A 14,012-nucleotide genomic window follows, 5' to 3' on the forward strand; every position below is an offset into this window, starting at 1 on the left:
TATACCTGTACCGCCCTCTGCTTACAATGCAGGTCATTTTTCAAGAGTATCCTACAGCAATCATATACTATTGTTGTTTGACATTATAAAACAAACTGACTGAAATTATTTGTGTCACAAGATGATGAAGAAACATAATCTTTTCATTATATGATTAAACAAATACAAAAGCTCTTGAGGTGTGTAGCATAACAGCCAACAACTGACCAACCTGAGGACTGATGTAAAGCAAGGGTTCATTTTGTTTTCACATAAGAAAAAAAACAGTTTGTACCATCCCCCTAAACCACACATAACGGGTCATACTAAAATGCGAAAAGACGCGAAAAGACACGAAAACACGCGAAAAGACACGAAAATACACCGGAAAAGAATGTGAAAAGACATGAAAAGTCCTGGAATATCTATTCTGATGTCTTTTCAGATGTGTTTTCGCGTCTTTTCGCGTCTTTTAAGTAAGACACGAAAAGACGCGAAAAGATACGAAAACACATCTGAAAAAACATGTGAAAAGACACTTTTCGTGTCATTTCGTGTCTTTTCGCAATTTCACATTCTTTTCATATGTCTTTTCGTGTCTTTTTCGAGTCTTTCCGCGTCTTTTCGAGTCTTTTCGCGTCTTTTCGAGTTTTAGTGACACCGTGCCATACTAAAATGCGAAAAGACGCGAAAAGACACGAAAAGACACGCGAAAAGACAAGAAAAGACGCGAAAAGACACGAAAAGACACGCGAAAAGACACGAAAAGACGCGAAAAGACACGAAAATACACCGGAAAAGAATGTGAAAAGACATGAAAAGTCCTGGAATATCTATTCTGATGTCTTTTCAGATGTCTTTTCCTGTCTTTTAAGTAAGACACGAAAAGACGCGAAAAGATACGAAAACACATCTGAAAAAACATGTGAAAAGACACTTTTCGTGTCATTTCGTGTCTTTTCGCATTTTCACATTCTTTTCGGATGTCTTTTCGCGTTTTCACATTTTTTTCATATGTCTTTTCGTGTCTTTTCGTGTCTTTTCGTGTCTTTTCGCGTCTTTTCGAGTTTTAGTGACACCGCACATAACAGCTAAATTCTAAACCAGTACACATACTTTTTTTCCCGTTTCTCATAAACTAACTGGCCCAAACAAATACGACAAAACATATTCCACCGGCCATTTAAACTTCTATTCTGAAGACTCATTCAAATCTGGATTTTTTTTTCTTGTGCATTGAAACTGCTCCAGCAATATTCATACAAAATTAATGAATCATTCAGAATCCCAGCACATTAAAAAAAAAATTCTCAAAAAAAAACTGTTGTTGCTTACCAAAACATATCAACAGATACACACAGATACTGAACACAAATCTTGCAGTAGAGTTGTAGCACGTATGGACTATCACCCAAAATAAATCACTGTCCCCTGGAGGACATTAAAACAAGAGGTGACCACAAACACTAGTTGGTCTTTCTTCTCCAAGATGAAAATCTGAAGTTGGAGTTCAAGTAAATGGCTGTGACTAGAGTTTACAAACATTTGTATACAGCAATACCCTTGACAAATCTTTCTGGGCTACAAAAAAAAGAGAGATTTTTTTTAATGTCATGCACATGTATGGAGGCAAAACAACCACAATCATATCAACAGAAGGGAGGGAAGGAAGATTTGAGAGTAAGAAAGAAACAAGAAAAAAAAGGAAAATACAGTCAGAATGTGTCTGGTAATGAGGAATTAACCAGTTTGTTCATACTTGTTATTCTGCTTTCACTGATACTGGCTGCACCCTACATCTGTGAAACAGTAACGCCTTAGAAACAGTAACACCTTCAAATATTCAGAAGACAAAAGAGTCAGGAAAGAGAGTTTTCCTTTTGATCACGAAAGAACAGAAACAAAATCGCTGAAAAGGAGCAAGAAAAAAAACGTGATCATGAACAAAAACAAAACAAAAAAAAAGAGAGAGAGAAAAACAATTTTAAAAGAAAACAAAATGATGCAAACAAAATCAGAGCATGGTAGAAACAGAAATATAACACCCAAACACAATGAATGCAGTGAAACAGTTCAGTGTGATAGAAAGAGATATGCAGACTGCATATAAGCATAAAAAAAATTTTTTTTAACCAAAAAAAAAACAAGTTCTGAAACAGATCATTCACAAAATGCTGAGGGCATGAGGGCACAAGCAAATCATAAGTTCAGAGACAGATCATTCACAAAATGCAGAAGGCGCAAAGTAAATCACAGTTCCAGAAACAGATCATTCACAATAATACAGACTGAGAAATAAAGAACAAACTGTGAGAGAGAGAGAGAGAGAGAGATCACACACACACACACACACACACACACACACACACACACACACACACACACACACACACACACACACACACAAAATGCAGACTGCAAAAAGAGCAGGTTCAGAGACAGGTCATTCAAAGATGAATTGTCAAAGCACTGTGAAACGATACAAAAGAATTCTTTGCATAAATGTTTGCCTTTACAGCCTTGAATTAAAAAATGCAAGTCAGATATCAGTCATATGAAAAAAAAAAAATGAAGAGCACACCAACAAGGGAGGGAATAAACAAGGAAGAAGGGGGGTGGGGTGGGGTGGGGGACAGAAGAAAGACAAACACTGATACAGACTGTTACCAGATTTGCAAACACAAGAGGCAAAGAGTTTTCAACAAAAGTCGATTTTTTTTCTTCTTCTTCTTCTTCTGGAATCAGTCAAGACATCCAAAACGATGAGGCAGAATTTATAACAGAACACACGATCCAAACAGAAACAGAACGCAGAGGAAAAACTCTTCAAACTTTCCGTTCCACACATATCACCCAACCTTGCAGGGAGCCTGCGAATGTATAGTGCAAAAGATGAAACACTTTTGACATCAATCCATGTAACAACAAACACTTTTGACATCAATCCATGTAACAACAACACTTTGACATCAATCCATGTAACAACCAATGTACTGTATGTTGTAAATACTGATAAGTGTTCTTAAATATATGAAATATCCCTAGATGTGTCAATGAAATGTTACGTGGTTTCTTGGTTGCTTCAAGATGTACAAGACGATACACTAGAGTTTCTGTCAACACAGGTACGGAAAACACAAAAATCTTTGTTTTCACAAAGTTATCATGCTAAAACATTAATTTCTACTTCTTTGAATTCTTATTTCACAAAATGTCAGGCTAACATGAGCAGATTTTTCTGCTCTTCCAAAACGTGTGTTGGAGCACAGTCCAGTGTATGTCAGTTGATGCATATTTATTAGTTAAATACATATACATGCAGAGAAAGAGATACATTTTTTACAATAACCACAGTATAAAAAAAAAAAAAAATCAAAGAATGTCACCTCATTCACTCATAAAGCTATGAGTAAGACAAACTTAGATCAATACAGATGACGTCCACATGTAAGCTGCTGACCAAGCAAGCTGTATTCGTGGTTTAAAAATTGGACAAGTATCCATGACATTTCCCCCCCCCCCCCCCCCACCCCCCCAAAAAAAAATTCTATTCTGCAAAACTAAATACTATAATGCAAACAAAACAACAACAACAAAAAATGATGCACAAAAAAGCACAAGAAAGCAAACTGAAAACCAAGTAACAAAAAAATCAAAATATCACACATGAATTAAAACTCAATGCATGATGTTTTTTTATAGGATGAACATGCTTCAAGAAATGGCAATGTAACTGGGGTTTATTAGGCACAGAATTTTCTCTTCTTTTTTATTTTTCTTCTTCTTGTTCTGTGTGTGTGTGTGTGTGTGTGTGTGTGTGTGTACTGCTGTTCCCACATTCACTCGTATGAACAAGTTGGATTTCTTACGTGTGTGATGATCGTTTTTACCCCAACATGTATGCAGGCACACTCCATTTACGGTGGTGTGCATCCTGGGTATGTTCCTGTTTCCATAGCTCACCGAACATGGACATGGATAAAAGCCCTCTATGCTCCAGCAGGAGCCGAAACATCGAACAAAATGACTTGATAAAACCACTCACTACCCAAATACACTCAAAAGATAGACATTCACTCGAGTACACATGCATGCGTGCTCACATCGTGCACGCACACACACCAACACACACCCACACCAACCACACATACTCCTCCAAACACACCCTCACAAACAACCCACATCACACACACACACACACACACACACACACACACACCATGAAGGAAAACATTCCTACCTTGTTCTGCACCGTGACATATTTTGAGGAGTCTTCCTGGGGAAATACATTGATGCCTGCAGCTCGGAGGTTCTGGAAAAAAAAAAAAATGTGCCAGGTATAAATACATTTCTTTTTTTTTAAAGGTCAAAGGTCCCACAGCCTTTTATGGTCATCAGGGCAAAGAATTCATATCCACTGTTTCTGGGCTTCTTCTTCTTCTTCTTCTTCTTCTTCTTCGTTCATGGGCTCCCACATTCACTAGTATGTACATGAGTGGGCTTTTACGTGTATAACTGTTTTTACAATGCCATGTAGGCAGCCATTTTGGGGGTGTGCATGCAGGGTATGTTCTTGTTTCCATAACCCACCGAATGCTGACATGGATTACAGGGATCTTTAACGTGTGTGTTTGATCTTCTGATTGCGTATACAAACGAAGGGGGTTCAGGCACTAGCAGGTTGACATGGAAGATCGGAAAAATTGTCCACCCTTTACTGCACCAGGCGCCGATATCAGGATTCGAAGCCGGGACCCTCAGATTTAAAGTCAAACGCTTTAACCACTCGGCTATTGCGCCCATGCTGTCTGGGGTTCAACATGGGAAGGTAGAACACAATCCTCTCCTTCCTCCGGTTTTTTTTGTGGGTTTTTTTTTTCAGTTGTTTCTTTTTTTTTTTTTAACTCACTCAGTACGGCCAGTCCTCTCTGCTCCTCTACACAGACCCCTCGGATGTCCAGTGGGTGTCTGAATGACCAAAACTTTAGCTTCCGTCGTCAGAATTGTGGTATTCTTTGTCAACATTCACCTCTTCAGTATAAGAGCCTTCCGCTTGCAATATTAAGATGATGGTAACTGGGGTGAAACGCTGTTAACGTCGTCTCTTTCGCCGTTCGTATGGAGAGAGTTAACCTTCCCTAACCAAAGTCAAGTAGCCATTCACACCTGGGTGGAGTGAGGAAAGTCTAGGTAAAAGTGCTTTTCCCAAGGAAACAACACCATGCCGTCAAGGAGGATCGAACCCTGATCACTGGTGAACATGCTGGATCTAACGCCAAACCGTTTCTGTCAGTTAAAGCATTCACAAAATTAACAGTGTGTCTCTGTGTGTGAGTGTGTGTGAGTGAGTGTGTGTGTGTGTGTGTGTGTGTGTGACTGTGTATGTGTGACTCTGTGTGTGTGTGATTGTGTGTGTGTGTGTGACTCTGTATGTGTGTGTTTTGTGTGTGTGTGTGCGTGACTCTGTGTGCGTGTGACTTGATGTGTGAACCTGTGTGTGTCTGAGTGTCTGTCTGTGTGTGTGACCCACCTGTTCTAAGCACCACACAAGAGCGCATCAAAAATACCCACTACCATTATCAGTATTATCACTATCATCATCATCATCATCATCATCATCATCGTTACGTTACCATCATCATCACCATTATCATCATCACCACTATTTCTCCTGCACCCTTACCTCCACCAGCTGTGGTGGGGTGACCCACTGGTTCACCAGGTGTGCCAGCTCAGACCTGTCCGACGGCTGGCTCAAGCAGCAAAGACCGTCCTGATACAGCAGAAAGAAACCATGAATCCAACGAACAAGGAGGAGGGTGGGGAGATGGCCTAGAGGTAACGCATCCGCCTAGGAAGCGAGAGAATCTGAGCGTGCTGGTTTGAATCACGGCTTAGCCGCTGATATTTTCTTCCCCTCCACTAGACCTTCAGTGGTGGTCTGGATGCTAGTCATTCGGATGAGACGATAAACTGAGGTCCCGTGTGCAGCATGCACTTAGCGCACGTAAAAGAACTCACGGCAACAAAAGGGTTGTTCCTGGCAAAATTCTGTAGAAAAATCCACTTTGATAGGAAAAACAAATAAAACAAATAAAATACAAAAAAAATGGGTGGCGCTGTAGTGTAGCGACACGCTCTCCCTGGGGAGAGCAGCCCGAACTTCAAGCAGAGAAATCTGTTGTGATAAAAAGAAATACAAATACAAATACAGTATTCACTTGATACACTGAAAAAGAACTCAGGGCAACATAAAGGGGTTGTCTTCTGGTAAAATTCTGTAGAATGAGACAATAAACCGAGGTCCCATGTGCAGCATGCACTTAGCGCACGTAAAAGAACCCATGGCAACAAAAGGGTTGTTCCTGGCAAAATTCTGTAGAAAAAATCCACTTCGATAGGAAAAACAAATAAAATTGCACGCAGGAAAAAATACAACAAAAAAAAAAGTGTGGCGCTGTAGTATAGCGACGCGCTCTCCCTGGGGAGAGCAGCCCGAATTTCACACAGAGAAATCTGTTGTGATAAAAAGAAATACAAATTCAAACAGAAATACAAACACATGTACTGCCTTGAGGGAGGGGAACCCAATACTAAGTCTGTCTTCAGTTTATATATACTCTCATGACCATGTACTGGTGAAGCCATATATCACAAGCGTATGCATCGCCACTGCGTGTGTTAAGCATGAATGATGCATTTCAATGCATAAAGATATGTATTGCATGCACACAAAGACACACTTGCAAACATTGCATATATGCATACGCACATGCACACACACACGCACAAACACACATGCGCACGCGCGCGTGCATGTTCATCGAATATCGCTGAGAGTGAAAAAATATAAAAGCAAAGAATGAAAAAGCACTTCCACTAACATTTAAACACAATCATACGCACACACAAACACATATGGACACACTCATATACACATATACACACATCCCTTCCTACACCCCTTCCTCCAAACACACACACACACACACACACACACACACACACACACACACATCCCACACACGCCATACACACACACATGCTAACGCACACACACACTACACAGACCTTAATCTCAATCTCCAGCTCCACAATGGCAGCGATGATGGTCAGCACGGCAGCGTTGGTCTTGTGGGGCCGCAACTCCCACGACTGGAAGGGCATGTTGATGTGGGCGTCTTGCAGCAAACACATCGTCCCAAACTGGCTCAGCGAGAACTTGAACGTGCGATTTTCTGTACCAACACATCAGAGATCAGACATCCTCACAATGAATATGACATCATACACACCAGCCGTCGTCAGCGAAGCGGTTAGCATCACAGACTAATGACAGGGAAGACGTAGGTTCGATCCCCCCCCCATCAGAGGTGGGGTTTTGATCTTTGACCAACAGACGCAATAGCCGAGTGGTTAAAGCGTTGGACTGTCAATCTGAGGGTCCCGGGTTCGAATCACGGTGACGGCGCCTGGTGGGTAAAGGGTGGAGATTTTTACGATCTCCCAGGTCAACATATGTGCAGACCTGCTAGTGCCTGAACCCCCTTCGTGTGTATATGCAAGCAGAAGATCAAATACGCACGTTAAAGATCCTGTAATCCATGTCAGCGTTTGGTGGGTTACAGAAACAAGAACATTGCCAGCATGCACACCCCCGAAAGCGGAGTATGGCTGCCTATATGGCGGGGTAAAAACGGTCATACACGTAAAAGCCCACTCGTGTGCATACGAGTGAACGCAGAGAAGAAGAAGAAGAAGATCTTTGACCCATAGCCAGCTCCTAGCCCACCGCGGAGTGTGCCGTGGACTGAGATGTGAGCACTGGGACTGCAGTTTCAGTTTCAGTTTCAGTTTCAGTTTCTCCAAGAGGCGTCACTGCGTTCTGACCAGTCCACATACGCTACGCCGTATCATATTGTATCGTATTTGTATTGTATTTCTCTTTTTCATCACAACAGATTTCTCTGTGTGTGAAATTCCCAAGGAGAGCGCATCACTACACTGAGAGCGCCACCCTTTTTTTGGGGTATTTTTTTCCTGCGTGCAGTTTTATTTGTTTTTCCTACTGAAGTGGATTTTTCTACAGAATTTTGCCAGGGACAACCCTTTTGTTGCCATGGGTTCTTTTACATGCGCTAAGTGCATGCTGCACACGGGACCTCAATTTATCGTCTCATCCGAATGACTAGCGTCCAGACCACCACTGAAGGTCTAGTGGAGGGGGAGAAAATATTGGCGACTGTACCGTGATTGAACCAGTGCGGCTCAGATTCTCTCTAGGCCATCACTCCACATCTGCTAGGAAGATGCCTGACCAGCAGCATAACCCAAAGTGCAGTTTCTCAAGGAGGCGTCATTGCGTTCTGACCAATCCATATACGCTACACCACATCTGCCAAGCAGATGCCTGACCAGCAGCGTAACCCAACGTGCTTGTTCAGGCCTTCAGTGCATGCATTACACTTGTGTACTCACCACAGTGGATTTCTTCCACTGAATTTTGCCACAGGACAACATTCAAATTTCTACATTCAAGATTTTATACTTTGGGGGGGGGGGGGGGAAATCAAAACAAATCAGGAAAGTTGAAGCAAGCATGCACGCATGCGCGCACACACACAAACACACACTGCTGCTTTCGGTAGGAAAAACAAGTAAAACTGCATGCAGAAAAAAAAACAAAAATATGGGTGGTGCTGTAGTGTAGTGACGCGCTCTCCCTGGGGAGAGCAGCCCGAATTTCACACAGAGAAATCTGTTGTGATAAAAAGAAATACAAATACAAATACACACACACACACACTAACACCAACACACTAACTCCAACACACACACACTAACACTAATACACAGAAACACACACACATAAATATACACACACAACACAAACACACACACTAACACACAAACACTGACACTATTACGTAAACACACAGATATATATACCACGGAACACCTACAAACTCTAGTTGGGGTTTTTCCCCCTTCTATCTCACCTTCATCAAAGGTAAAATTAGAAAACCCATCAGTCCTCCAGTACTGTTTGACAGCGTCCCACCGGGCCACCTGTGGCTCCTCCAGAAACATCACGTCTGCTGGCAGACTGAACACAAAAAAAGAAAGAAAAAAAAAGGGTTCAACATTAAATAGTTTTCTCCCTTGCTTTTCCCCTGCAGACAACCCATATGTTCAAGTTTAGGGAAAAAAATCACAAAAAATACAAAACACAAAGTAACTGAATGAAACTCCCTGTACTTGACCCACTGACCCCTCTTCTAACGTCGTGTGTGTGCCCACCCCCCTCCCTCTCTTCACAGCCCTCAGAAGCTGACTCACTGTCAGTATCTTCTTGCTGGTAGCTTTCTTCACTGCTGATACTTTATTCGACATCTTCATCATCCTCATCGATGATGAAACCTTCAGGTTGAAGCATTTTAATCACTTCAGCAGCAGTAAAAAGCCGCTGTCATCATCTAGTTTGCTCCAAAAATTTCCACTTGTATCGCCTACGACGCCATTCTCCATTCTCAATACGTATGCAGATTAGCTTGTCATGTGAGGTACCAAGGTCAACAGCTGGCCAGCGAGTGTATAGTCATGGAAACCTCATGAAGAAAATTTCCATTCGACCCTTGACACATTCACAATGCCCAGTGTAGCTGCGATTTTTTATGCTACCCCATGAGGAAAACGTGGACATATTAATTGTCGACACCCCTACAGCGTTCCATCGTCCGGAACGCTACTTTTCGTCAGGAACGCTATAGCGTTCTGTCGTCCAGAGTGAGTTAAAGGTCCCACAGTGGTTTACCTCCATTGGTGCAGGTAGATTCATATTCATTGTTATGTCTAGGGCTCAGCATAGGAAGGCGAAGCTCAATACTCTCCTTCCATCGTTTTAACCTTTCCCTATCCAAAGTCAGTTACACACACACCTGGGCTGAGTGGGGAAAATTGGAGGTCGGGCGCATTAGCCGAGTGGTTAAAGCGTTGGGCTTTCAGTCTGAGGGTCCTGGGTTCAAATCTCTGTAACAGCACCTGGTGGGTAAAGGGTGGAGATTTCTCCACTGCGACGGGGATTCATTCACAGCTTAAGTCTCTTGTGAAGGACCACGACTCTCAAAACTAGGAGGCAGGATTGCACGGGCCCTTCATGCTGCAGCCTTAGGGGGGCTAGCTGGCCTTCAGGGATCATCCCAACACCAACAATCCTAAAAGCCCTCTTGGGAGAGGGGGGGGGGAGGTGTAACATGGGCAAGACACTCTCCACTATAATCAAATTCTAGCCCCGAAGAAGAAAATTAGAGTGAAGCCCCTTCCCCCCCCCCCCCACGGACAAAACACCATGCCGAAAGAGGGGCCTGAAACCATCATCAATGGTGAACACTGGATCAGAACTCCATCATAGTGTCTTGAATCATCGCCTAACTGATAATGCCATGGTGCCTCCTAAAAAAAAAAAAAATTTCTCTTAAAAATTAGCCACAGATTTTTATACTGCTACCCTGCTTCTACAGTATTGACTTCTGTTTGATCGTAGTACCCTAGCTGCTTTCAAACCACCTTGCAACCACATGCTCACACACATGCCCATAAACACACACTCACACACACACCCCACACAAATCCACCACACACACACACACACACACACACACACACACTCATTCACACCATGATCTCCACACACACTAACACACCCACACCCACCCACCCCGCACACACATCCCTACACATACACACAAAACACACACCTACCCCCCCCAGCCCCCTCCCACCCCTCCAAAACACACACACACACTCACAGACACCTCCAAACCCCCTCACACAACCCTTACACGCACAAAAACACACATCCCCCAAATCCCCCCCTCCACACACACACACACAACCCCCCCCCACCTCCCCATCTCCCCTCCACACCCCTCCCCCCCCACCCCCCCCCCCCACACACACACACACACACAGCCCCAGGCACTGACTTTATGGTGATGTGGATGGGAGGCTTCTCATCCCTCTTGTCCTTCTCCTGCTCCTTCTCCTTGCCCTTCTCCTGCCCGGAGGCCACCGGGGGGTCCGCCACGTAGTCCATGTAGTCCAGCTTTGGGGGCTCCACCACTGCACACACCGGGCACAGCTCTCGTCACAACAACTGTGCAGGTTGTTTTGTATCGTATCGCACTGCACTGCATTGTCATTGTATTGTATTGCGTTGCACTGCATTGCATTGCATTGTAATGCATTGTATTGTACTGTATCGTACCGCATTGTTTTGTATCATATTGTAGTATGGTATTTTGCTGTGCTGTGCTGTGCTGTGCTGTGCTGTGCTGTATTGTGTTGTGTTGTACTGTACTGTGTTGTGTTGTAGGATGGAATTGTACTGTCCTGTACTGTCCTCTCCTGTCCTGTCTTGTACTGTCCTGTCTTGTACTGTCCTGTCCTGCACTGTCTTGTACTGTCCTGTCCTGTCCTGTCCTGTCCTGTCCTGTCCTCTCCTGTCCTGTACTGTACTGTACTGTCCTGTCCTGCACTGTCTTGTACTGTCCTGTCCTGTCCTGTCCTGTCCTGTACTGTACTGTACTGTCCTGTCCTGTACTGTACTGTCCTGTCCTGTACTGTACTGTACTGTACTGTCCTGCACTGTCCTGTCCTGTCCTGTCCTGTCCTGTCCTGTCCTGTCCTGTCTTGTACTGTCCTGTCCTGTCCTGTCCTGTACTGTACTGTCCTGTCCTGTCCTGTCCTGTCCTGTACTGTACTGTCCTGTCCTGTCCTGTCCTGTCTTGTACTGTACTGTCCTGTACTGTACTGTCCTGTCCTGTCCTGTCCTGTCCTGTACTGTACTGTACTGTCCTGTCCTGTCCTGTCTTGTACTGTCCTGTCCTGTACTATACTGTACTGTACTGTACTGTCCTGTCTTGTACTGTCCTGTACTGTACTGTACTGTACTGTACTGTACTGTACTGAACTGTATTCATGGCTCAACATTCAGCTTCTATCAGAGATTGGCATAAGCTTACAGCTGGGCCAAACAGCAAAGTGTGAGCTGGATGATCAAAGCTTACAGTCGGGGCAACAGCAAAGCAAAATGCTGTATAATCGTAGATTTCTCCACTGCAACGGGGATTCATTCACAGATTAACTCTCTCCATACGAACGGCGAAAGAGACGACGTTAACAGCGTTTCACCCCAATTACCACCATCAAAATATTGCAAGTGGAAGGCTCTTATACTGAAGAGGTGAATGTTGACAAATATACTGAAGAGGTGAATGTTGACAAAGAATACCATAATTCTGACGACGGAAGCTAAAGGTTGGGTCATTCAGACACCCACTGGACATCCATGGGGTCTGTGTAGAGGAGAAGAGAGGACTGGCCGTACTGAGTTAAGTCTCTTGTGAAGGACCATGACTCTCAAAACTAGGAGGCAAGATTGCACGGGCCCTTCATGCTGCAGCCTTAGGGGGGCTAGTTGGCCTTCAGGGATCATCCCAACACCAACAATCCTAAAAGCCCTCTTGAGGGGAGGGGGGGGCGGGGGTGTAACATGGGCAAAACACTCTCCACTATAATCAAATTCTAGCCCCGATAATCAGGACAGGAGTCGCCTCCTCTGCTGTTTTAAAGGTCACAGACTGACAACCATACATTGTATTGTATCATGTTGCGTTGCGTTGTGTTGCATTGCCTTGTCTACTGTATTGTATGGTATTGCTGTTTTGTCAGTTCCAGTTTCGTTTTATAGGAGATGCAGAGCATGCAGACAAGATTCAAGCACACAACACCACATCTGCTGAGACAAGAAAAGGAGCAGATTCCTGATCTTCGTACAACCCAACACGCTGACCAGAGGAGCGTTTCTTACATGCCAGTTAAGCAAGGTTCTTGCGAGACACGCTAGGTAGGTGATGTTTCTTTGTTCCATCTTGCGGAAAAAGTGGCCAGGTTCTCGGAAGTCAAGGCGCCGTAGCCTTCAGAGCAACGTTGCCACGAGGTAAGGATAAAATCTACTTCCTGCTTCCCATTCGTTTCGTTGCGTTGTGTACTCCTCGCCCTTGACATTCGCTTTCTCACCACTGGCATGCAAGCATGCTCACAATTAAGAGAACACGTCTCAGGCCTTAAGACCCTATCCTAGGAATAAAAAAACAAACAAACCCAGATTCAGATTTCTCAGAATCAAAAATGGGGCTGCTCTCCCCAGGGAGAGCGCACATTACCTCAGTGCAGTGTGTGCCACCTTTTTCGCTTTTCTTTCTTATTTCTGTCTGCAAGTGCATTTGTTTTATCATCAAAATGGATTTTTCTGCATGATTTTGTCAGGGACAACCCCTTCACCGTTGCTATGGGTTCTTTTACACGCATGCTGCACATGCAACCTCACTTTACCTTCTCACCCGAAAGACTGACACCCAGACCAGCACTCAAGGTTTAGTGGTGGGTTAGTCTGTGTTCACATCCCTGCATGTAACACATTTCCACTGAAAAATCTGAAGTTAAATTCTAATGAAGCCTTTCCAACTCCCATCCCTCAGTTCCCCCCCCCCCAGTCCCCACCCTCACCCCCCTACCAAGTGGAGTGATGGCCTAGAGGTAACGTGTCCACCTAGGAAGCGAGAGAATCTGAGCGCGCTGGTTTGAATCATGGCTCAGCCGCCAATATTTTCTCCCCTTCCACTAGACCTTGAGTGGTGGTCTGGGCGCTAGTCATTCAGATGAGGTGATAAACCGAGGTCCTGTGTGCAGCATGCACTCAGCGCACGTAAAAGAACCCATGGCAACAAAAGGGTTGTTCCTGGCAAAATTCTGTAGAAATATTCACTTTGATAGGAAAGACAAATAAAACTGCATGCAGGAATAAATACCAAAAAAAAATGGGTGGCGCTGTAGTGTAGCGACGCGCTCTCCCTGGGGAGAGCAGCCCGAATTTCACACAGAGAAATCTGTTGTGATAAAAAGAAATACAAATACAAACACCTGATAGAGCACCTGACTTGGAAAGCAGGTGTCCCAAGTTGACTTCCCAT

The 14,012-nt window shown here is 44.0% G+C and overlaps 1 protein-coding gene across 7 annotated transcripts in view; it reads right to left on the minus strand.

Annotated features, from left to right (window-relative positions):
- The window catches only part of LOC143301286 (dynein axonemal intermediate chain 7-like), a 63,190-nt gene that overhangs the window by 7,483 nt on the left and 41,695 nt on the right, over positions 1-14,012 (minus strand). For all 7 annotated transcript variants that reach the window (XM_076615474.1, XM_076615476.1, XM_076615475.1 and 4 more), the window contains 5 exons: positions 10,965-11,100; positions 8,979-9,085; positions 7,051-7,217; positions 5,663-5,752; positions 4,220-4,291 (listed from right to left, as the gene is read on the minus strand). In XM_076615474.1, the coding sequence (XP_076471589.1) occupies positions 4,220-4,291; positions 5,663-5,752; positions 7,051-7,217; positions 8,979-9,085; positions 10,965-11,100 (572 nt within the window). The remainder of the gene's footprint in view (positions 1-4,219; positions 4,292-5,662; positions 5,753-7,050; positions 7,218-8,978; positions 9,086-10,964; positions 11,101-14,012) is intronic.

This window comes from Babylonia areolata, chromosome 27 (assembly GCF_041734735.1).
Source record: "Babylonia areolata isolate BAREFJ2019XMU chromosome 27, ASM4173473v1, whole genome shotgun sequence".
Lineage (NCBI taxonomy): Eukaryota > Metazoa > Mollusca > Gastropoda > Neogastropoda > Buccinidae > Babylonia > Babylonia areolata.